This window comes from Bos indicus, chromosome 2 (genome assembly GCF_029378745.1).
Source record: "Bos indicus isolate NIAB-ARS_2022 breed Sahiwal x Tharparkar chromosome 2, NIAB-ARS_B.indTharparkar_mat_pri_1.0, whole genome shotgun sequence".
NCBI lineage: Eukaryota > Metazoa > Chordata > Mammalia > Artiodactyla > Bovidae > Bos > Bos indicus.
Window position 1 is genome coordinate 119,044,001 of NC_091761.1, and position 22,354 is coordinate 119,066,354.

Below are 22,354 nucleotides of genomic sequence, written 5' to 3' on the forward strand. Positions count from 1 at the left end.
GTCCTTCCAGTGAATATTCAGGACTGATTTCCTTTAGGATTCACTGGTTTGATCTCCTTTCAATCCAAGGGACTCTCAATAGTCTTCTCCAACACTGCAGTTCAAAGGCACTCAGCCTTTTTCATTGTCCAGCTCTCACATCCATACATGACTACTAGAAAAACCATAGCTTTGACTATACCGGCCTTTGAAGGCAAGGTAATGTCTCTGCTTTTTAATATGCTGTCTAGGTTTGTCATTGCTTTTCTTCCAAGGAGCAAACATCTTTTAATTTTATGACTGCACCATCCACAGTGATTTTGAAGCCCAAGAAAATCTGTCTCTGTTTCCATTGTTTCCCCATGTATATGACTTGTAAATATATTCTCCCAGAGCGTGACTTGTCTTTTCATTTTCTTAATGGCATCTTTTGAAGTACCCAAGTTTCTTATTTTGATGAAGTCTGATTTACCTACCTTTTTCTTTTCTTTCATGGTTTATGCTTTTGTTGTTGTATCTAAGAACTCTTTGACCAACCCAATGTTTATCAACTTTGGGCACTACTGACATTTGGGGCCAGATAATTCTTTGTTGTAGAGACTATCCTGTGTGTTGTAGGATATTTAACAGCATCTCAGGCCAGTAGGTGCCAGAATTAGTCACCCCACTCCAAAGTAGTGACAACCAAAAATGTTTACAGACATTGCTAAATGTCCCCAGGAGGCAAAATCACCTCCAGTTGAAAACTATTGGCCTAAACTAATATTGCAAAGATTTTCTCCCATGTTTCCCTAAGAGTTTCATAACTTTAGCTCTTACATTTAGATGTAGGACCATTTGTAGTTAATTTCTATATATGATTTCAGGCAAAGATCTAAATTTATCTTTTTACATATGAATATCCAGTTATCCCAATAGAGTTTGTTGAAAAGACTATGCTTTGACCCATTGAATTACTTTGTCAAATTGAAACTCTTTAAAAAAAAAATGGCCATAAATGTAAGCATTTATTTCTGGATTCTAATTTTTGTTCACTTGACCTACATGTCTATCTTTGTGCTAGTACCACATGATCTTAATTATTGTATTTAACTTCATAATAGGTTTTTAAATATGAGTTCTCCAACATTGTTCTTTTTCAAAATTGTTTTATTTAATATTTATTCATATTTAATGTAATTATTGGCATGGTTGGGTTTAATTCTGCTAGTTGCTGTTTTCTATTTATGCGATCTTTGTTCCTCTTTTTCCTCCCTTCCTTTGTTTTAAACAAATACATGTCTTACCCTATTTTGTATTGCACAAGTATTGTTTAGTATACCGTTTTAATTACTCTGTTAGCTTTTTAGCCGTATTTTCCTTTTTCTTTCTGAGTTGGTTCTAGGGATTTCAGTATACAGCTTAGCACAATCTTCTTTGAGTTAATACTGATTTGTTTCTGGTAAAATAGAACTTTGCACCAGTACAGCTCTATTTCTGTTCCTCTTTCGTGCTCTTGTTGCCACATATACTACCTCTATATTTATTATCAACCCAGTATTGTGAGTCTTTGCTTTCAGTCGTCATGAATCTTCTAAAGAAATTCGGGGGAAAGCGTCCATCTCTGTGCCTGTCCACATGTTTAGCATTTTCAGTGTCCTTCGTTCCTTCCTGTGAAGTTACCATCTGACGCCGTTTCTCTTTTGCCTGAAGCACTGCCTGTAGCATTTCTGTAACTCAAGTCTGTTATATTCTCTTAGTTTTTAAAATCTGGAATTGTCTTTATCTCACCTTCATTTTTGAAGGACAGTTACACTGGGTATGTTTTTTCTCGCTTTGACTATGTCGTTGTCTCTGGCTTCCTTTGTCTTTGATGAGAAGCCAGCTGTTAATGGTACCTTTTATCATTCTTTCCCTGAAAGTGCTTGTTTTGCCCTTGCTGGAACTTAAGATTCTTTTCTTCAATTTTGGCTCTCAGCAGTTTGATGATGATGTGTTTGGATGTAGTCTTCTTTGTATTTATCCTTTTTAGGATCCATTGTGTCTATAAAAAGTGGAAGTTAAAGTCTCTCAGTGGTGTTCAATTCTTTGCCACCCCCATGGACTATACCCTGCCGCCAGGCTCCTCTGTCCTTGGAATTCTCCAAGTAAGAATACTGGAGTGGGTAGCCATTCCCTTCTCCAGGGGATCTTCCTGACCCAGGGATCGAACCTGGGTCTCCTGCACTGCAGGCAGATTCTCAGATTCTTTACCGTCTGAGCCACCAGGGAAGTTGTCTTGGATCTGTAAGTTACAGTTTTTCACCAAATTTGGGAAGAGTTCAACCATTATCTATTCAAGTATTTTTTCTGCCCCTTTCTTTCTCTCCTCTCTTCCTAGAGATCCAATTACACATGTATGAGAATACTTGATATTATGTGACAGACCTCTGAGGCTTTCTTTATTTTCTTCAGTGTTTTTTCTCTCTGTTCTTTAAGCCAGATACTTTGTGTTGCTCCATTTTCCAACTGACTGATTCTTCTGTCAGTTCATATCTACTGTTGTACCCATCCACTGAATTTTTCATTTCAGTTATTATACTTCTCAGCTCTAGAACCCCCATCTGATTCCTTTTTACAGGGTCCACTTCCCTGTTTTTCACTTATTTTTAGTATCTTTTTCTTCAGCTCTTGAGCTCATTTTCCTTTAATTCTGTAGACGTTTTCATAATAGCTATTTTGAAATCTTTGTCTGCTAAATCCAACATCTGGGCCCACTCAAAGTTAGTTCTTGGCTACTCAATATTTCCTGAGCGCAAGTCACATTTTTTCTGTTTCTTGGGCCACGTCTGATAATGCCTTTGGTTGAAAACCAGGCATTGCAGATAATACGTTGCAAAGATTCTGGCTTATGTGTTGCTTTCTTGAGAGTTGTTGAGTAATCATTTACCTTGGCTGGTCTCTGTGTAACCTCTCCCCCTGTGGCATGCAGCTCGTGGTGTCTCTGCTTATTACCTTCCCTGACATATGGGTCTCCCTGCATAGTTTCACTGTCAGTGAGAGATTTGGGTAAAGATTATGTTTACCCATCTCAAGTGACCATCTTCTGTGACTTGAGTTACCTGTAGGTTGAAGAATTCATTTAAAAGTCTAGAAAGTTTCCAAGTTCCCCCAAGCTTTTAATTTTCTCTGAGCTCCCTGGGTTTTCTGCACACATCTGTAGTTAACAGTCCGTTGGGGACGCTTGGAGGTTTTATCATCGCAGGCCTTCTGTGGCTCCCTTGCTTCTGGGAATCCCTCTTCAGCTTCTAGCTGGTTTCTTACTTGCCCTCCCCCAAGTCCACACCCTCAGTTAATAAAGCTGTGGATTTTCACTGCCTGAAATAGACAGGAACTTTCCCAGCAAAGCGCCACGCTTGCCCCACGTGCAGTAGCACTTACCCAGTGAGCAGTTGTGATCTGCCACTGGTCATTTTCCAGTGTCCTGAAATGATCGTTTTTAATAAATTTGTCACATTTTGTGCTTGATGTGTGTAGAGGGGAATTGCCTGACCTACTCATTTTCCTTTACCAGAAGCTGTCCGGGCGTGGCAGTAAGCAAAATAGATACCTTATCAGGAGAAAGCAGACCTTAGACAAATAAGGAAATAGAAATGTAATATTTCCTTACTTTTTCAAGCGGTGGTAGGTGCCTCAAAGAACAATAAAAGTAAGAAGGACTTGAGGGAGAAGCCCCAAGGTAGACCCTGGGGACAGCGAATGTCAAGGTCAAAACCTCCTGGGGACCCACAAGAAATGGGGAGGGAATAGGATACAGAGTCAGAGGATGGGGTCAGATCACCTGGAGCCTTGAGAAGGACATTAGCTCTTTTTAAAAATTTTTATTTTTAACTGTAGGATAATTGCTTTATGTTGTGTTGGTTTCTGCCTACAACAACGTGAATCAGCCTTAAGTATATATATGTATTCCCCTCCCCCTTAAGCCTCCTTCCCACTCTCTCCATCCCACCCCTCTATCTCATCACAGAGCATCGAGCTGAGCCCCCTGTGCTATACAGCAGCTTCCCATCGTTAGCTATCTGTTTTACACATGGTAATGTATTTAAGGACATTAGCTCTTTTTCTGAGAAGAGGGAAGTTGCTGGAAAATATTAAGTGAAAAGTGACATTAGCACTCATCTTGTGTTAAAGGGTCACTCAGAGTGCCCATTGACCGCATCACAATGAGAACTGCAGTTGCCAGCTGAATACAAGAAGTCATTAACAGGGCTTGGCATCTGTGTCCTTGAACTGAGCTTTGAGGCACTGGGACCAGGTACCTGTGGACCTTGTGAATTTCTTGGCTGAAGTGGCATCTGGGCTTAACCGAACATCATTCATCTTAGAATCAGGGACCCTCATTGAGGTCTGGACTCTGCCGTATACAAGATTCAGTTTCTCTAAATGAGCCAGCTGTCTAGTGTCTAACATGTGTGGTCAATAAGTGGCTCTAAATCAAGTGTAGTAAGTATTAGTCACTCAGTCATGTCTGACTCTTTGTGCTGTAGCCTGCCAGGCTCCTCTGTCCATGGAATTCTCCAGGCAAGAATACTGGAGTGGGTTGCCATTCTTTTCTCCAGGGATCTTCCTGATCCACATATCAAACATGGGTCTCCGGCATTGCAGGAAGATTCTTTACCATCTGAGCCACCAGCAAAGCCCAAAAATCAAATGTGGACATTCACAAAAACTGAGATTCTTAAATTGCCCACTTGTCCAGGTACCTGTACTCTTTCAGTGGCTCCGGAATCTGGTTTTACCTTCTCCCTCATCCTTTGCCATCATCCTCCAGACACTATGGCTCATGGTTCTAAAAGTCACTTTCATCTTCCCCTTCATTTCCTTTTTCTGCTCCACATCCTGACTTAAGCCTCAGTCTCCTCCCTTCCCAGCCTTTCCTGCATGTGGCCACCAGACCATCTTCCCAGAACAGGGCCTGGATCACGCAGGGCCATGATCATTTTGTTCTTAAATTTTGGAGCACTTTCAACTTACCAGAAAGTCCAGAAACTAACCTGACCGCTGTGGCTCCATCTCTTCCCTGCTCTCCTCTCCCACCTTCCCCAGAGTTAACCACCTTTCGGAACCTGGTGTGTAACATTCCATGGGCATTCTGTGCTTCTATAATATCTTTATGTCTCCCTTAACCGTGTACACTATTGTTTTGTGGTTTTCAGTTTTACATAAATGGCATAATGCTCTATGAATCATTTACCAACTTGCTTTTTTTCATTCAACATTACATGTTAGAGATATGTTCATACCAAGATGTGCCGCCCTAGTTCATCCTCTTAACCCCTGCACAAGGGTCTTGTCTTTATTACCAATAGATACTGCCACTTTGCTCTCCAAGGTGGCTCAACCCATTTTTGCTTTCACTCGATTCCTTCTTAAAAACATTCCCATGCCCGTATCATCTAAGAAAATTAAGTTGCTAACGGTGGTATTCAAAGGTCCACTCCATTGAGACCCTAGTCAAGGTTTATATTTTCTCTCTCATTACTAGCTTTGTTTCTTCATCTGTAAAGATAAAGATAATTACTACTGAATTGTTGAGATCAGTGAATTAGTCTGTGGCACACAATGAACACACAAAAGTGGATAGTTTCCATTTCTTCCTTTGTGTCTGTATAATATCCACTTGTGCCTTCTGGAGCTATGCGGAGTAAGTATAATCCAGAAAAGCTGGGGGTGGGGGGTGGGTAAGGGGACATGTTAAAGCCAAGGCTAGGACACTCTCTTGATCTGCTGATATCTCACTGTTACAGCCCCTGGGGTCTTGAATCACATTCTTGTCTCCTTTCATGGGTGCATTTGATCGTATGTGCTGCCCGTGTCCTCATTTCAAGTCCAAGGTAAGAGGAGCCAAGCACAGAAGCCTCTCTGTAGCCCCAACAGACCCTGGAAATGACAAATACTTAATGGGAAAATAGCAAGTGTTTGAATCTCAATACAGAGAAAGTGGTTCCATAATCAGCCTGCCAGGGTTTGAGCCCAGCCCCTCCTCTCACCAGCCATGTGGCCAAGGGCACACGGTTCAGCACCCCAGGCCTCGGTGTTCTCACCTGTAAAGTACAGCTATAAATATCCATTTCATCAGGTGGTTGGGAGGATCAAATGAAATGATCTACGTGAACTACTGGCACAGACTCAGAGCTTGTTAGTCAGTTTTGACATTTCAGTATCATCTGCTAGAGTGGAAGTCCCTGGTGCGGTGCCTGGCCAGGGCTGGAGCCTGTCAGCGGGTGGCCAGGATGGAGCTGGGGGTGGAGAATGGGGAAGAAGGGGTTGGATACCCTCAATGGGTGAAAGGAGGGGAGGGACACTGTTCCCAGAGCAAACTTCTCGTAACAGCCAGCCTGTGAAAAATTTTCTTAACTCTTCATAAATTTCCCTGTTTTTCCTAAAATACCAAATTCAGATTCCTAATCAACCCCGCCACAAACACATCCTCCCTACCGAGGGAGCTTGAGAAATAATGACAAATCCTTACTTTTCAAATCTCCTTCATCTAGTTCTTTGAGGACTTTGAAGTTCATCTAAACATTATCTCAGAACTTGACATGGTTTATAGAATAAGAGTTTTTCCCTGTGACTTTGCTTGCTGATGTACCTTCATTGTGTCAGATACGTTTCCATATCTGGGGTGGTGGTTTCTGCTTATTAGCTAGCCCCTCCCTAGTCACTCAGGATTGAGGAGGGACACACCCAGACTCGAGATGTTTTGATTCCCCAAGTGCCAGGTCCACCCCCGCATGTCTTGAGCACACTTAGCGACTCCTGTTTAGAAGGAACTCAGGACTTCCCTCATGGTGCAGTGGATACGAAACCGCCTGCCAGTGCAGGGGACACAGGTTCCATCTCTGGTCTGGGAAGATTCTATGTGCCTCACAGGAGCAACTAAGCCTGTGCACCACAGCTACTGAGCCTGGGTACCACAACCACTGAAGCCCAAGTGGCTGGAGCCTGTGCTCCACTGCAAGAGAAGCAACCACAGTGAGGAGTCCATGCACCACAACTCCCGCTCTCTGCAACTAGAGAAAGAGTACCCTCACTCTCTGCAACTAGAGAAGGCCCTTGCAAAGCAACGAAGCCCCAGCACAGCCAAAAATTTAAAAATAATTAATTTTTTAAAATTAAAGAAGGAACTCAGTTACCTGAGTCCTCTTGTCTGCCTTCAGCACGGTGTCTAGACACTGCTGTGATGGTGGCTCCCTTTCTCTGTCCCACCAAATCTTTCTACTGTCTTTGACTTCCAGAGGTGTTGATCCTCCCAGTCGCCTCCGATTCTCTGTGTTAACATATTTTTGTAAGCTCGGCCTCTCTCTCGGCTTCTGTGGCTCAGCAGTAAAGTATCCACCTGCGATGCAGGAGACACAGAAGACACGGGTTTGATCCCTGGGTTGGAATGAGTCTCCTGGAGAAGGAAATGGCAACCCACTCCAGTATTCTTGCCTTGAGAATCCCATGGACAGTCGAGCCTGGTGGGCTGCAGTCCGTGGGATTGCAAAGAGTCGGACTCGACTGCAGGACTAACACTTTCATTTTCTTTTTCACTTTCTCTCAGAGCAACACGACTGTCATTTCCACATGTCTTGTCATTTTCACGTAGACTTCAGGGATGTTTAAGCAAGCACATTAGGCAGCTAAAGCCTTGGACTAGAAGAATCAAGGAAGTGAAGGGTGTTACGGATTATCTGGTTCCTATAATGTGGTTAGTTAATGAACTGGGCTGGTTGTCAAACCAGCTGTCATTGCCCCCCAGGAATGTCATTTCGTGGATGGGAAGTTGCTGTTTAGACAGCTCAGCCACAAAACGAGTCCTCCAGGGCTCAGAACCTCCTTGCATCCGCAGTCCTGGCACACACGTAAAATAAAGCTGCAAAATTGGAAAAAAATCCATTCTGCTAGGGGAAATAGGTTGATTATACTGCCTACCTGGTCACCTTGGTCCACCCTTTCTCTCCCATGTGGAGTGTTTTTTCCTTATTTTTACAAAGAGCAAGATTTCCAATTCAGGGTTCTGAGAAGGTATCTCAAGTTTAAACTGCTGCTAGAAGTCCTATAATTATTTCAAGTGGAAAATACACTCGATACTTTCGCTTGTCATATGTAAAACCACTTGAATACATTCTGCGCTCTGCATTGTATCTGCAAGAATCTGAGTTTTCAAATGCATTTAGTGGTCAACCTTAGTTTTGCTTTCAGGCCAACTGCTTAGAATCTGGTTTGTCTGGAGTATTATGTATCTAAAGCCTTCAGTTAAGAATCTTGTAGTGTCATAAGATCACCGAGCCACTATGGGGAAGCTTCGTATTAGAGCATCTAAATTCATCTCAGCTCAAGTGCCTTTTTTATTGAGGCATTCTTAATTTCTTGACGTGATCAGTTATCCTTGGGCTCTCCCTTTAGTAATCTGATGCATTCTGCCCAAGTACATAAAGACCAGTAATGTTAGTAAAATTCCTCCCGACAATGGTATTTAAAACCCACCCTAATGAGGCATTTATTCTCCAAGTGCCCCTTATCCATCACCTGCTTACTTCACAGAGTAGATTGCAAAATATGCGTCGTTTGGAATTCACAAGCAGCCGGGGGAAGCCAGCAGTGTGGCTGGTACTGTTTCTAAACAAATGAAACCCACTTCAATCGGGGGGAAATGGTGGAAAGTAGTCTCTCCTGTTCCAGAGAGAAGGCTGACGCTGTGAGGTCATCCCTGAGTGTCTCCTAGGTGTGCCCATTTCAGAAAATTCTGACACGTCCTCGGTGGTTCCACCCACTCGGCCCCAACACAGGTGGTCCCAGTGCCCTGCTTTCAGCAGGCATCAGTCCTATGGGCTCTCTCTTTGCGTTTCCCACCACACCTCGTGATCTCCTCTGCCTTCCCGAACCTCCCTCTGCATCTGGTTTCCCAAGTGTTGCTGGAAACAGACAAGTATTGAATTAAGCTCTTGCCTCAATAGTATTGAAGTTAAAGGGCTTCCTGGTGGCTCAGTGGTAAAAAATCTGCCTGCCAATGAGGAGATGCAGGTTCTATCCCTGGATAGGGAAGATCCCCTGGAGAAGGAAATGGCAACCCACTCCAGTATTCTTGCCTGGGAAATTCTATGCACTGAGGAGCCTGGGAGGCTGCAGTCCGTGGGGTCGCAGAGAACAGACTCAGGGACTCAACAGCAACAACTCTGTCTAATAGTACCTTCCAGCTCATTGAGTACAGCCCCTTTCCTTCTGTCTTTACGTTTCAGGAGTCTTGACAATGCCTCCGTTTCCTTTTTGCTGATATCAGTGTGTTTCTTAGAAAAACCATGACAGTGACTTCTTTATGTCTATACAGTATATGGAAAGCTTAAGAAATTTCCTTAATCAGTAAGTCCTGATTTTAAAGGGGCAGGACTTTAAATGATCTCATTTGCTGGAGGGAGAAGCTCAGGCACTGATAAGAATCAGGTCTAATCAGAGCCTCACTGCTAACTCTCTTAACCAGGAGCTAGCTATTCATTTAATAATGACTTTCACATCCATTTTCTTACATTTCTGCATCTTACACTAACATGATATTCTTGAAAGCACCCAGTGTATTTGCCTGTATGTTGGCAATAGAAAAACTGTGGCGGAAGAAGCAAAGTCTCCAGGTGGAAGCAGGCTGGCTGAGGTACCCTGGTTCTTTCTCGGGCCCCACACTTGCATATGACACTGTGACTTAAGTCCACTTCTATTACAGAGTCGTATATATTAGGGAGCCAATGTAGAAGCTGTCCTGTGTTTTCCAAAATTTATCAGTTACCAATGAATTTAACTATGAAGTACTTTTAATTTTTTTTAAAAAGCATCAATTTGCTTTTTTTAAAAAAATTGAATATCTCAGTGAATCTCTTACTAATTTGTTTTTTAATTAATTTATTTTTTAAGAAAAATAATCACTTTACAGAATTTTACTGTTTTTTGTCAAACATCAACAGGAAGCTAGTAAGTCAGGCTTTAACTTATGATCGAGAATATGTTTGTTGATTTGTGTATTTGCAAGTGAGTGTCTTACATACGTACTTGTTGTCCAGAGTAGAGAAATACTTTTGCTGGTGTTGATTAAGCTTAGCCATTGACCTTTTATTTTTCATTGAAATGGAATGTGGACATTTGTTTTGTTTCTTAAGGTCTCCTATTTCATCCTGGCAGGGAAGTGGTGTATCACCAATACCTCTGTGAAACTGTGATTCACGTGCCTATTGCCAGCTGGTGCCTCCACGGCTTCATTCCCTAGAAAAGAAATGAAATCCTACTCCACCGCCCAGCACCCGTAGCCACTCACTCTGACCACAGAGCCCAGTGCTGTCGTCCACAAAGAGCAATCATTTTCCTAAAATAGTCATATAATGTACACAATATTTGATCACCAAGATGCTGGTGTTTTAAGTAAAGCTAAACTTGAAGCCCGGGCAGCAGTAAAACCTTACCTGGCTGTCCCAGACCTGACCTCGGGTAGGGCCTCACATAGCATTACCTTTAAGGAACCCCGAGTGAAATTTCAGGATGGCGGGTACACCACACTTGGCAGAGCTGCCAACTCAGGTGAACAGCAAAAGAAGGCAGTAGCCCTTGTGTGGAGAATGATCAGGACAAGGGGCTGAATGACCATGAACCTGGTGTTCCAGTTCAGTCAAGAATGGGTTCTCCATCCACGATGAGACAGGATGGATGGAAAGAGAGAGGACAAGACGGGGCAGGGGTGGGGTGGGGGGATTGGGAGAGGAATGGGGGGGTAGGGGGTGCGGATCCAGCCCTTGGCCCTCCTCTCCCCTCTCTCTGCCCCATTGTGCTCAATCTCCACCAGGCACTAAGGTCCAGCTTGCGCCTCCCTGAAAACAGGCTTCTCTGCAGGGCCCCAGGTCTTGAGTCAGAAAGTTCTGGGTGGAAGGGGACTGCCCTGAGCTTAGAGTCCAGACCTCCCCCTCCAGGCCAGGCTCTCCCTGTGGGCTTGTCACGCCTCTCCAGCTCAGGTTCCACATCACACAAAGCAGGTGTCGTGAAAGGAACCCCCACGGAGTCCTTGTGAGAGCTGAGGTGGAGTGATGTGGAAGTGCACGGTGGCTTCCTCCATGCTCGCATGTAAGCTGGAGTGGGTAGTGTTTCCTCAGCAGCCCCCGCAGCAAGTAAGACAGCGCGGAGGGCGAGGACACGCTCCCGGGTGGACTGGAACCTTCCTGAGTCTGCTGGTTCTGGTCTGCTCTGGGGGCCACATAGGACAAGTCGAATCCCCTTTTCCTAAGACAGCCTCCCCTGCCCCACCCCGGGGTGACAGGATCTAGTGGTGGCAGGTGGCGCTGACTGACTGTGTGGTGAAGAGACCTGTGGAGACAGGGGTGCGCCCTGGAACAGCCTCTCTGCCCCAACCCCTCAAAGGCAGTCCCCATGGGAACCGGGGGCTTTGGCATCTTTTCGAAACTGACTCAGATAAATCACATTCACCAAAATGGTTAGGAATCAGCTTGGAAATAAGGACGGGTACTTAGGTTTGCAGAGCAGAGCTTCCTCTTCCTGTTGGCAAGTTTTAGAGGAAGCAAATTCCACGTGGTTGAGTGGGTGAAGATTCAGGAGAAGGCCTGGCTTGAGGATGTCAGGGACCCTTGTCACCCAGACATGCCGGCCTGGGGCAGCCCTCTGCCCTGAGAGTGCCGGGTCTTGGGCCTGCTGCCCCTCCAGGGCCTCTTCCTTCCTCTGGCCTCACTTCACAGCAGGCCAGCTCCCCTCACATGGACACATTCTTTCCTTGGATTCTACCTCAGTCAGGTGACGGGATGGTCAGTTTCGTATTATTTATTTGTTTATAGCTTATTTTAATTCATGTATTTATTTGACTGCCCCGGGTCTTACTTGCAGCACGTGGGCTCTAGTTCCCTGATCAGGAATCAAACCTGTGCCCCCTGCATTGGGAGCATGGAGTCTTAACGACTGGACCACAGGGTAAGTCCCTGGTCTGTCTTGTATGGATCTTCATAATTTAACCTACAAAGGACAGTGTGGTCTCCGAAGTGCTGGCAGGGAATGGAGGAGAGTACCACAGCTTCCCCAGTGCCAGCTGGCATTTGATTAGACGCAGGCTGGGGACGGTTCATATATACTCTGTTCAGTTCAGTCACTCAGTCGTGTCTAACTCTTTGTGACCCCATGGACTGCAGCACGCCAGGCCTCCCTGTCCATCACCAACTCCCAGAGTTTACTCAAACTCATGTCCATGGAGTCAGTGATGCCATCCAACCATCTCATCCTCTGTCTTCCCCTTCTCCTCCTGCCTCAATCTTTCCCAGCATCAGGGTCTTTTCAAATGAGTCAGTTCTTTACATCAGGTGGCCAAAGAATTGAAGTTTCAACTTCAACATCAGTCCTTCCAAGGACTGATTTCCTTTAGGATGGACTGGTTTGATCTCCTTGCAGTCCAAGGGACTCTCAAGAGTCTTCTCCAACACCATCATATATATACTATTACTATATATTATTATTATCATATATACTACTACTTGGTTTTTAACTCCTCTTTTTGTATATTTGAAAACTTTTTTTTCAGATCATTGTAGATTCACATAATAATAGAGAAAAATCTTGTATACCTTTTACCCAGTTCCATCCACCGCTAACATCATACAAAACTACAGTATAACAACCACCAGGGTATTAACACGGATGCATTCAAGAGCCAGAAGATTTCTATAACCACCAGATCCCTTTTACAGTCACATCCCATTTACTCCTTAAACCCTGGCAACCACTAACCTGTTCTCCATTTCCAGAGTTTTGTCATTTCGAGAATGTTATGTAAATGGAGTCACACAGTATGTAACCACTAAGGACTGGCTTTTTTCATACAACGTATTTCACTGGAGGTTCATCCAGGTGCGTGTGTGGTCAGTAGCTCGTAGTGTGGCTGGACCACAGTTTGTTTAACATTCTCCTGTGGCCGAACGTCTGTTGTTCCCAGGTTTTGGTTTTTACAGATAAAGCTGCTGTGAACATTCATATGCAGATTTTTGTGTGACAGTAAGTTTCCATTTCTCTAGGATAAATGCCTAAGAGCACACTTGTGGGTTGTATGTAGTTGCATGTTTAGCTTTTTAAGAAACTGCCAGACTGTGTTCCAGAGTGGCTGTACCAGTTCTGTGTTCCCGCTAGGAATAGATCTACTTTCTCTGCATCCTCACCAGTATTTGATGTTGTTACTCTTTTTTAACTTAGCCATTCTGATAGGTATGGAGTGACTTATTGTGGTTTTAATTTAGGTTTTCCTAATCACTTCATGGGAAACAGATGGGGAAACAGGGGAAACAGTGTCGGACTTTATTTTTGGGGGCTCCAAAATCACTGCAGATGGTGACTGCAGCCATGCAATTAAAAGACGCTTAGTCCTTGGAAGAAAAGTTATGACCAACCTAGATAGCATATTCAAAAGCAGAGACATTACTTTGCCAACAAAGGTCCATCTAGTCAAGGCTATGGTTTTTCCAGTGGTCATGTATGGATGTGAGAGTTGGACCGTGAGGAAAGCTGAGCGCCGAAGAATTGATGCTTTTGAACTGTGGTGTTGGAGAAGACTCTTGAGAGTCCCTTGGACTGCAAGGAGATCCAACCAGTCCATTCTGAAGGAGACCAGCCCTGGGATTTCTTTGGAAGGAATGATGCTAAAGCTGAAACTCCAGTACTTTGGCCACCTCATGCAAAGAGTTGACTCATTGGAAAAGACTCTGATGCTGGGAGGGATTGGGGGCAGGAGGAGAAGGGGATGACAGCGGATGAGATGGCTGGATGGCGTCACCGACTCGATGGACATGAGTCTGAGTGAACTCCGGGAGATGGTGATAGACAGGGAGGCCTGGCGTGCTGCCATTCATGGGGTCACAAAGAGTTGGACACACTGAGCGACTGAACTAAACTGAATTGAATGGTGAATGATGTTGAGCATTTTCTTGTGCTTATTTGTCATCCACATGTCCTCTTTAGTGAAATGTCTCTTCATATATTTGCCCATTTTCTAATTGGATTGTTTGGGGAACTTACTGTTGAATTTTGAGAGTTCTTATATATAGATACTAGTCCTTTTTCAGATACGTGGTTTCCAAATATTTTCTCCCTGTCTATAGCTTTTCTTTGTGTCCTCTCAACAGGGTCTTTCAGAGAACAAAAGCTTTTAAAATTTCAATAAAACTCCCATTTATCAAATTTTCCTTTTGTACTTCAAGTATAAGAACTCTTTGCTTTGCCATAGATCCTAAAGATTTTCTTCTGGTTTTTTTTTCTGATGATTTGATAGTTTTACATGTAAGTCCATGGTGCATTTGGAGTTATTTTGTTATATTATAAGGTGTGAGAATTAGTGTAAGGTTCATTTTTTTCCCTGTGCATATCCAGTTGCTCCAGCACTCCTTATTGAAAAGATTGTCCTTCCTCTGTTGAGTTACTTTTGCATCTTTGTCAAAAATCAGTTGGACATATTTGTGTAGGTCTGTTTTGAAGTTCTCTGTTCTGTCCAGTTGATCTGTATGTCTCTCTCTCTGCCAATATCAAGATTATCAATCGTAATTGTAGTACATGCATCATGTCAACTGGAAAAAAAATGCACAGCCTAAATGTTAAGAGTTATGTTTTATTTGGGACCTTACTGAGGACTATAGCCTGGGAGACAGCCTCTCAGACAGCTCTGAAGAATTGTTCCAAAGAGATAAGGGAGGAGTTTTACTAGACATCTCAAGTTAATGATTTTAGTGCTTTTCTGTGTCTGGGAAGATGCAAGTGTCTGGACTCATTGAAATTACTCCTGTGATAGTCATCTTAACTATGTAGAACCAGCTGCACTGGCTGATAGCTCTATGAGTACTGATGGCTTCCCCGGTGACTCAGTAGTCAAGAATCCACCTGCAATGCAGAAGATGCGGCTGGAGCCATGGGTTCAATCCCTGGGTCAAGAAGATCCCCTGGAGAAGGAAATGACAACCCACTCCAGTATTCTTGCCTGGGAAATCCCATGGACAAAGGAGCCTGGTGGGCTACAGTCCATGGGCTCACAGGAGTTAAATCAAGCTTAGTAACTAGGTACATACACATCCTTCGTTTACTGAAATGGCAGGCAGTGTTCTTTGTCAACAATAATGTCCTGAAATCTAGGAGACTGATTCCTCTCCCTTATTCTTCTTTTTCAAAATTATCTTAGCTATTTGACTTCCTTTGTCCTTCCATATAAATCTTAGAATAGTCTTGGGTCCATCTACAGAAACATCGGAGACTGATTCCTCTCCCTTATTCTTCTTTTTCAAAATTATCTTAGCTATTTGACTTCCTTTGTCCTTCCATATAAATCTTAGAATAGTCTTGGGTCCATCTACAGAAACATCGGAGACTGATTCCTCTCCCTTATTCTTCTTTTTCAAAATTATCTTAGCTATTTGACTTCCTTTGTCCTTCCATATAAATCTTAGAATAGTCTTGGGTCCATCTACAGAAAAATCCTGCTGGGATTTTTATAGAAACTACATGAAACTTAGATATCAACTTGGGGAGAATTGACATTTTAACTGTGTTGGGTTTCTTTTTTCAATATGTATTTATTTATTTGGCTGTGTTAGTTCTTAGCTGCAGCAGATGGGATCTTTGTTGCGTCATGCATACGAACTCTGTAGCTGTGGCGTGTAGGTCCCAGAGCGCTTGGGCTCTGTAGTTGCCAGGCATGGGCTTAGTTGCTCCTCCACATGTAGGATCTTAGTTCCCAAACCAGGGATCAAACCTGCATCCCCTGCATTGCAAGGCGGATTCTTAAATCACTGGACCACCAGGGAAGTTCTATGTTGGGTTTCTAATTCATGAATAAGATTTGTCTTTCCATTTATTTAAACTTTTTTGATTTCTTTCATTAGTGTTTTGTAGTTCTCAGCATACAAGTCCTATATGTATTTGGTTAGATTTATACCCAAGTATTTCTTCCCAGGTGGCTCAAGTGGTAAAGAATCTACCTACCAATGCAGGAGGCACAGGGGTTGCAAATTCGATCCCTGTGTTGGGAAGATCCCATGGAGAAGGAAATGGCAACCCACTCAAGTATCCTTGCCTAGAAAATCCCATGGACAGAGAGGAGCCTGGCAGACTACAGTCCACAGAGTCACAAAGAGTTGGACATGACTGAGCATACATCCACACACTTCTTTTTATGAAGATACTATCATTGTCTAGTTTTGGTACCAGGGTAATGCTAGCTTCATAAAATGAATTAGGAAATATTTCTTCCTCTTCTATTTTCTGGAGAACATTGTGTAGAATTGATGGTCTGTTCAGTTCAGTCGCTCAGTCCTGTCTGACTCTTTGCGATGCCATGGACTGTAGCATGCCAGGCTTCCCTGTCTATCACCAACTCCCAGAGCTTGCTCAAACTCATGTCCATCCAGTCAGTGATGCAATCCAATCATCTCATCCTCTGTTGTCCCCTTCTCCTCCTGCCCTCAATCTTTCCCAGCATCAGGGTCTTTTCCACGGAGTCAGTTATTTGCATTAGGTGGCCAAAATATTGGAGTTTCAGATTCAGCATCAGTCCTTCCAATGAATATTTAGGACTGATTTTTTTTAGGATTGACTGGTTTGATCTCCTTGCAGTCCAAGGGACTCTCAAGAGTCTTCCCCAACACCACAGTTCAAAAGCATCAATTCTTCAGCGCTCAACTTTCTTTGTAGTCCAACTCTCACATCCATACATGACTATTGGAAAAACCATAGCTTTGACTAGATGGACCTTTGTTGGCAAAGTAATGTCTCTGCTTTTTAATATACTCTCTAGGTTGGTCATAGCTTTTCTTCCAAGGAGCAAGCATCTTTTAATTTCATGGCTGCAGTCACCACCTGCAGTGATTTGGACCCCAAGAAAATAAAATCTGTCGTCCTCACTTCGGCAGCACATATGCTAAAATTGGAATGACACAGAGAAGATTAGCATGGCCCCTGCACAAAGATGACATGCAAATTCGTGAAGTGTTCCATATTTTTAGAAACTATTAAACTCCTAGAGGAAAAAATAGGCAAAACACTCTCTGACATAAATCACAGCAGGATCCTCTATGACCCACCTCCCAGAGTAATGGAAATAAAAGCAAAAATAAACAAATCGGACCTAATTAAACTTAAAAGCTTTTGCACAGTGAAGGAAACTGTAAGCAAGGTGAAAAGACAGCCTTCAGAATGGGAGAAAATAATAGCAAAGGAAACAACTGACAAAGAATTAATCTCTAAAATATACAAGCAGCTCCTGCAGCTCAATTCCAGAAAAATAAACGACCCAATCAAAAAATGGCCCAAAGAACTAAACAAACATTTCTCCAAAGAAGACATACAGATGGCTAACAAACACATGAAAAGATACTCAACATCACTCATTATCAGAGAAATGCAAATCAAAACCACAATGAGGTACCATCTCACGCCAGTCAAAATGGCTGCCATCAAAGTCTACAAACAATAAATGCTGGAGAGGGTGTGGAGAAAAAGGAACCCTCTTACACTGTTAGTGGGAATGCAAACTAGTACAGCCACTCTTGAGAACAGTGTGGAGATTCCTTAAAAAACTGGAAATAGAACTGCCTTATGATCCAGCAATCCCACTGCTGGGCATACACATTGAGGAAACCAGAATTGAAAGAGACACATGTACCCCAATGTTCATCACAGCACTGTTTATAATAGCCAGGACATGGAAGCAACCTAGATGTCCATCAGCAGATGAATGGATAAGAAAGCTATGGTACATACACACAATGGAGTATTACTCAGCCATTAAAAAGAATACATTTGAATCAGTTCTAATGAGGTGGATGAAACTGGAGCCTATTATACAGAGTGAAGTAAGCCAGAAGGAAAAACACCAATACAGTATACTAACGCATATATATGGAATTTAGAAAGATGGTAACAATAACCCGGTGTACAAGACAGCAAAAGAGACACTGATGTATAGAACAGTCTTATGGACTCTGTGGGAGAGGGAGAGGGTGGGAAGATTTGGGAGAATGACATTGAAACATGTAAAATATCATATAAGAAACGAGTTGCCAGTCCAGGTTCGATGCACAATACTGGATGCTTGGGGCTAGTGCACTGGGACGACCCAGAGGGATGGTATGGGGAGGGAGGAGGGAGGAGGGTTCAGGATGGGGAACACATGTATACCTGTGGTGGATTCATTTTGATATTTGGCAAAACTAATACAATTATGTAAAGTTTAAAAATAAAATTAAATTAAAAAAAAAAAAGAAAGCTGTTGGTACATATACACAATGGAATATTACTCAGCCATTAAAAAGAATACATTTGAATCAGTTCTAATGAGGTGGATGAAACTGAAATCTACTATACACAGTGAAGTAAATCAGAAAGAAAAACACCAATACAGTATACTAATGCATATATATGGAATTGAGAAAGATGGTAACAATGACCCTATATACAAGACAGCAAAAGAAACACAGATGTAAAGAACAGTCTTTTGGACTCTGTGGGAGAAGGCAAGGGTGGGATGATTTGAGAGAATAGCATTGAAACATGTATATTATCATATGTGAAACAGATCACCAGCCCAGGTTCCATGCATGAGACGGTGCTCAGGGCTGGTGCTCAGGGCTGGTGCACTGGGATGACCCTGAGGGATGGGATGGGAGGGGGGTTCAGAATGGGGAACACATGTACACCCATGGCTGATTCATGTCAATGCATGGCAAAAACCACTACAATATTGTAATTAGCTTCCAATTAAAATAATTAAGTTTAAAAAATAAAAATAAAACCTGTCACTCTTTCCATTGTTTCCCCATCTATTTGCCATGAAGTGATGTTACTTTTTTTTTTCAAAAGTTTGATAGAATTCTCCAGTGAAACCATGTGGGCCTGGAGATTTCTTTGGGGGAGATTCTAAAATTATGAATTCAATTTTCTTAATAGTTATAGGATTACTCGGGTTATGAGAGTGTAATAATTTGTGTTTCTTATCTAAATTGTCAAATTTATATACAGTTGCTCATAGTAGTCCCTATTATCCTTTTTTAAAATTTATTTTTAATTGGAGGATAATTGCTTTACAATGTTGTGTTGGTTTCTGCCATACAACAGTGTGAATCAGCCATAAATATACATACCCCCTTCTCTTGAACCTCCCTCCCACCCCTTTTGATGTCTGCAGGTCTGTAGTGATAGCTTCTATTTCATACCTGATATCAGTAACTTACGTCTCTTTTCCTTTGTCAGTCTCACTAGAGTTTTGACAATTATATTCATCTTTTCAGAGCCAGCTTTTAGTTTCACCAATTTTCTCTTGTTTTTCTGTTTTCCTTTTCATTGATTTCTGCTCTTCTCTCTATTCTTGCCTTCATTTTGCTTGCCCCGGGTTTACTTCGTTCTTCCTTTTCTATGTTCTTGAGACGTGCTGGGTTTTTTTAAATTGTTGTTTTAATCTTTATATTTATTTATTTATTTGGCTGCGCTGAGTCTTAGTAGCAGCACATGGGATCTTCGGTCTTTATTGCGGTGTTCAGGATCTTTTTAGCTGCAGCATGTGGGACGCAGTTCAAACCCAGGTGCCCTGCAATGGGAGCTCGGAGCGTTGGCCACTGGACCACCAGGGAAGCCCCAAGACTTGGTTTCTTTCATTTGTTTCCAAAGTGCTTGTGACTGCTCACTGAAGCATTTTTATGATGGATCCTTTAAAATTTTTTCAGAGAATTCTAACATCTCTGTATCCTGATATTGGCATCTATCGTTTTTCTCTTAATTAAGTTTGAGAACACTCTGATGTCTGGTATGATGAGTGATTTTTTTATTTAAACCCCAATATTTTGGATACTATGTGATGAAACTTTTGTCTTATGTAAATCTTCTGTTTTATCTGGCTTCTTCTGACGCTGCTCTGGCAGGGGAGCAGGGGCTCCTCTTCATTACTGTTAGAAGTGCGTAAAAGTCCAGATTCTGCCCCTGGTCCCTGTGGAGACCCAGTGGAGGGGGGAGCGGGGAGGAGACTCCTCGTTAGTGCAGAATGGGGGTGGGAGTTCTCCATCCCTACGAGGCTTCTGCCATAGGAACGGCGTGTTACTGCTCCCCACACGGCCCCCCGACACCGCAGGAGCGTGGAGAAACAAGACAGTGGTGGACATCTTGAGTCTCACCAGGGCTCCTCTGACCCCATCCCCAGCTGGGGGACGGGACATCCCATTACCGCCGAGTTGGGGTGGAAGTCCAGGCTCTCCACCGGGTCTCTCCTCTCCCTGGTGCTGGGATGTGGGGGTGGCTCATTACCGCCCAGCAGGGTTGGAACTCCCCCTCCCTACTTGTCCTTCTCTGATATCACCCCCCCACACAGTGATATCACAGCCAGGCGAGGGCAGAAGTCTCGGCTCCTTTGCTGGTGAGCTTGGGGGTTGGTTGGGCAGGAGGGGTGGCAGCATTTGCTCCGGTGTCTGCTTAGTGTCTAAAAGTCCCATCACACTGGGCACCCCCCTTTGCTGGTTCTTTGGCTAGAGAGGGCAAGCGTTTGTCTTCCCATTCTCATTTCTGGGTTGCTGCCTTTTTCAACGCCAAGTCTAGAATCTCTAAGGCAAAAAGTAAAGCCGGGAACTCACCACCTTTCATTCCTTGTGTTCCAGAACAGCCAGCCAGTCTGCCTCCTCCTCGCCACCTTTCAGAGTCTCCTAGGTTTATTTGGTACATAATGTCCAGTATTTTTGGTTTTGCTTAGAGGGAGCAACAAGGGAAAACATGTCCATTCCTTCTTCTCGGAAGCAGAACAACTCTTATCTTTTTATTGAGTTTTTTCACTTAGAGACTGTAAACTTCATGAGAAGAACAAGCCTACAGTATACAGTTTTGTATCCCCTGTAAGGCCTGTGCATATGGAGGGGCTTAATAGTTATTTGTAGGCCGGCTGGTTCACACGGTCTTGACCTCACAGAGAAAAACATTCTGAGAACTGTAGCTAGGAGAAACCGTTCAATAGCATCTTGTTGAATCCGTTCCCACCTGTGGCTGTGGAAGTGGTCATTAGACACGAGACATCTTAAAGAGGTGGGTTGGCATTTTCCTTTTCATCTTCATGGAGGTCATGAGCAGAGGGCGTTCTGCCCTTGAGACCCTTGAAATGCCAACCCAAGGCCTTCCCATTTCATGACAGGTGGCCGCTCAGAGAGCCACCCTCTGGGGACTTGCCAGAGGGGTCAGAGCTCTCACTTCATGTCTCCTTTGAAACAGGAGGACCATGACACTATGGAAGCCGATCTGGACAAGGATGAACTGATCCAGCCCCAGCTTGGAGAGCTCTCAGGGGAGAAGCTTCTGACCACGGAGTACTTGGGAGTAAGTACCATGTGAAGGGAGTAAGGACCCCATAATAGAAAGGAGAGATGGGCCGTTGATGGACTTAGTGTTTACAGTAACACACGAGGATTTGGCTTGATCTATTATGATACTATGTTTATGAGAAGTTCCATCGTGGCCAACTTGCTTCCAGGGCCCCCAAAGGGCACAGAGGCCCTAGTTACTATCCTAAACAGACCCGCTGGCAAACAGAAGGCGGTTAGAGTATAGCTAAAAGGCACACTCTAGAGCCTTCGCAGTGTCTAAAGGTATGCTCGTCCTTGTGTGTGTGCATGCATCCTAAGTCGCTTCAGTCGTGTCCAGCTCTTTGCGACCCTATGGACTGTAGCCCACCTGTCCATGGGACTCTCCAGGCATTCTTGCTATGCTCTCCTTCAGGGGATCTTCCCAGCCCAGGGATCAAATCTGTGTCTCCTGCATTGGCAGGCAGGTTCTTACCACTAGCACCACCTGGGAAGCCCATGCCCATCCTTAGGAGCAATCATTTACCCATCTAGATTCCTGGGCTTTTTGTGGCTTATCTATGAGAAGGGAAGGCTGCTGCAGGTTTGTCAGTCATCAGCACACAGTTCAGTTCAGTTCAGTTCAGTCGCTCAGTCATGTCCGGCTCTTTGCAGTCGACCCCATGGACTGCAGCACGCCAGGCTTCCCTGTCCATCACCAACTCCCGGAGCTTGCTCAAAGTCATGTCCATCGAGTTGGTGATGCCATCCAACCATCTCATCCTCTATCATCCCCTTCTCCTCCTGCCTTCATCAGGGGATTTCCCATGGAGTCAGTTCTTCACATCAGGTGGCCAAAGTATTAGAGTTTCAGCTTCAGCATCAGTCCTTCCAATGAGAATTCAAGACTGATTTCCTTTAGGATTGACTGGTTTGATCTCCTTGCAGTCCAAGGGACTCTTAAGAGTCTTTTCCAATACCACAGTTCAAAAGCATCAATTCTTTGGCACTCAGCTTTCTTTATATAGTCCAGCTCTCATATCCATACATGACTACTGGAA

The 22,354-nt window shown here is 43.6% G+C and overlaps 1 protein-coding gene and 1 non-coding gene across 9 annotated transcripts in view; both read left to right on the plus strand.

Annotated features, from left to right (window-relative positions):
• ARMC9 (armadillo repeat containing 9) overlaps positions 1-22,354 on the plus strand; it is a 179,153-nt gene that overhangs the window by 118,005 nt on the left and 38,794 nt on the right. For 7 of the 8 annotated variants that reach the window (XR_011562129.1, XM_019978475.2, XM_019978487.2 and 4 more), the window contains one exon: positions 21,226-21,330. The exons of the other annotated variant lie outside the window; for it this stretch is intronic. Coding sequence is in view for 6 of the 7 variants with exons in the window: in XM_019978475.2 (XP_019834034.2) it covers positions 21,226-21,330 (105 nt within the window). In the remaining variant the exon portion in view is untranslated. The remainder of the gene's footprint in view (positions 1-21,225; positions 21,331-22,354) is intronic. 8 annotated transcript variants of the gene reach the window in all.
• Positions 16,880-16,986, plus strand: LOC139179352 (U6 spliceosomal RNA). The gene has a single exon (XR_011563728.1). It is a non-coding gene; the product is annotated as a U6 spliceosomal RNA (small nuclear RNA).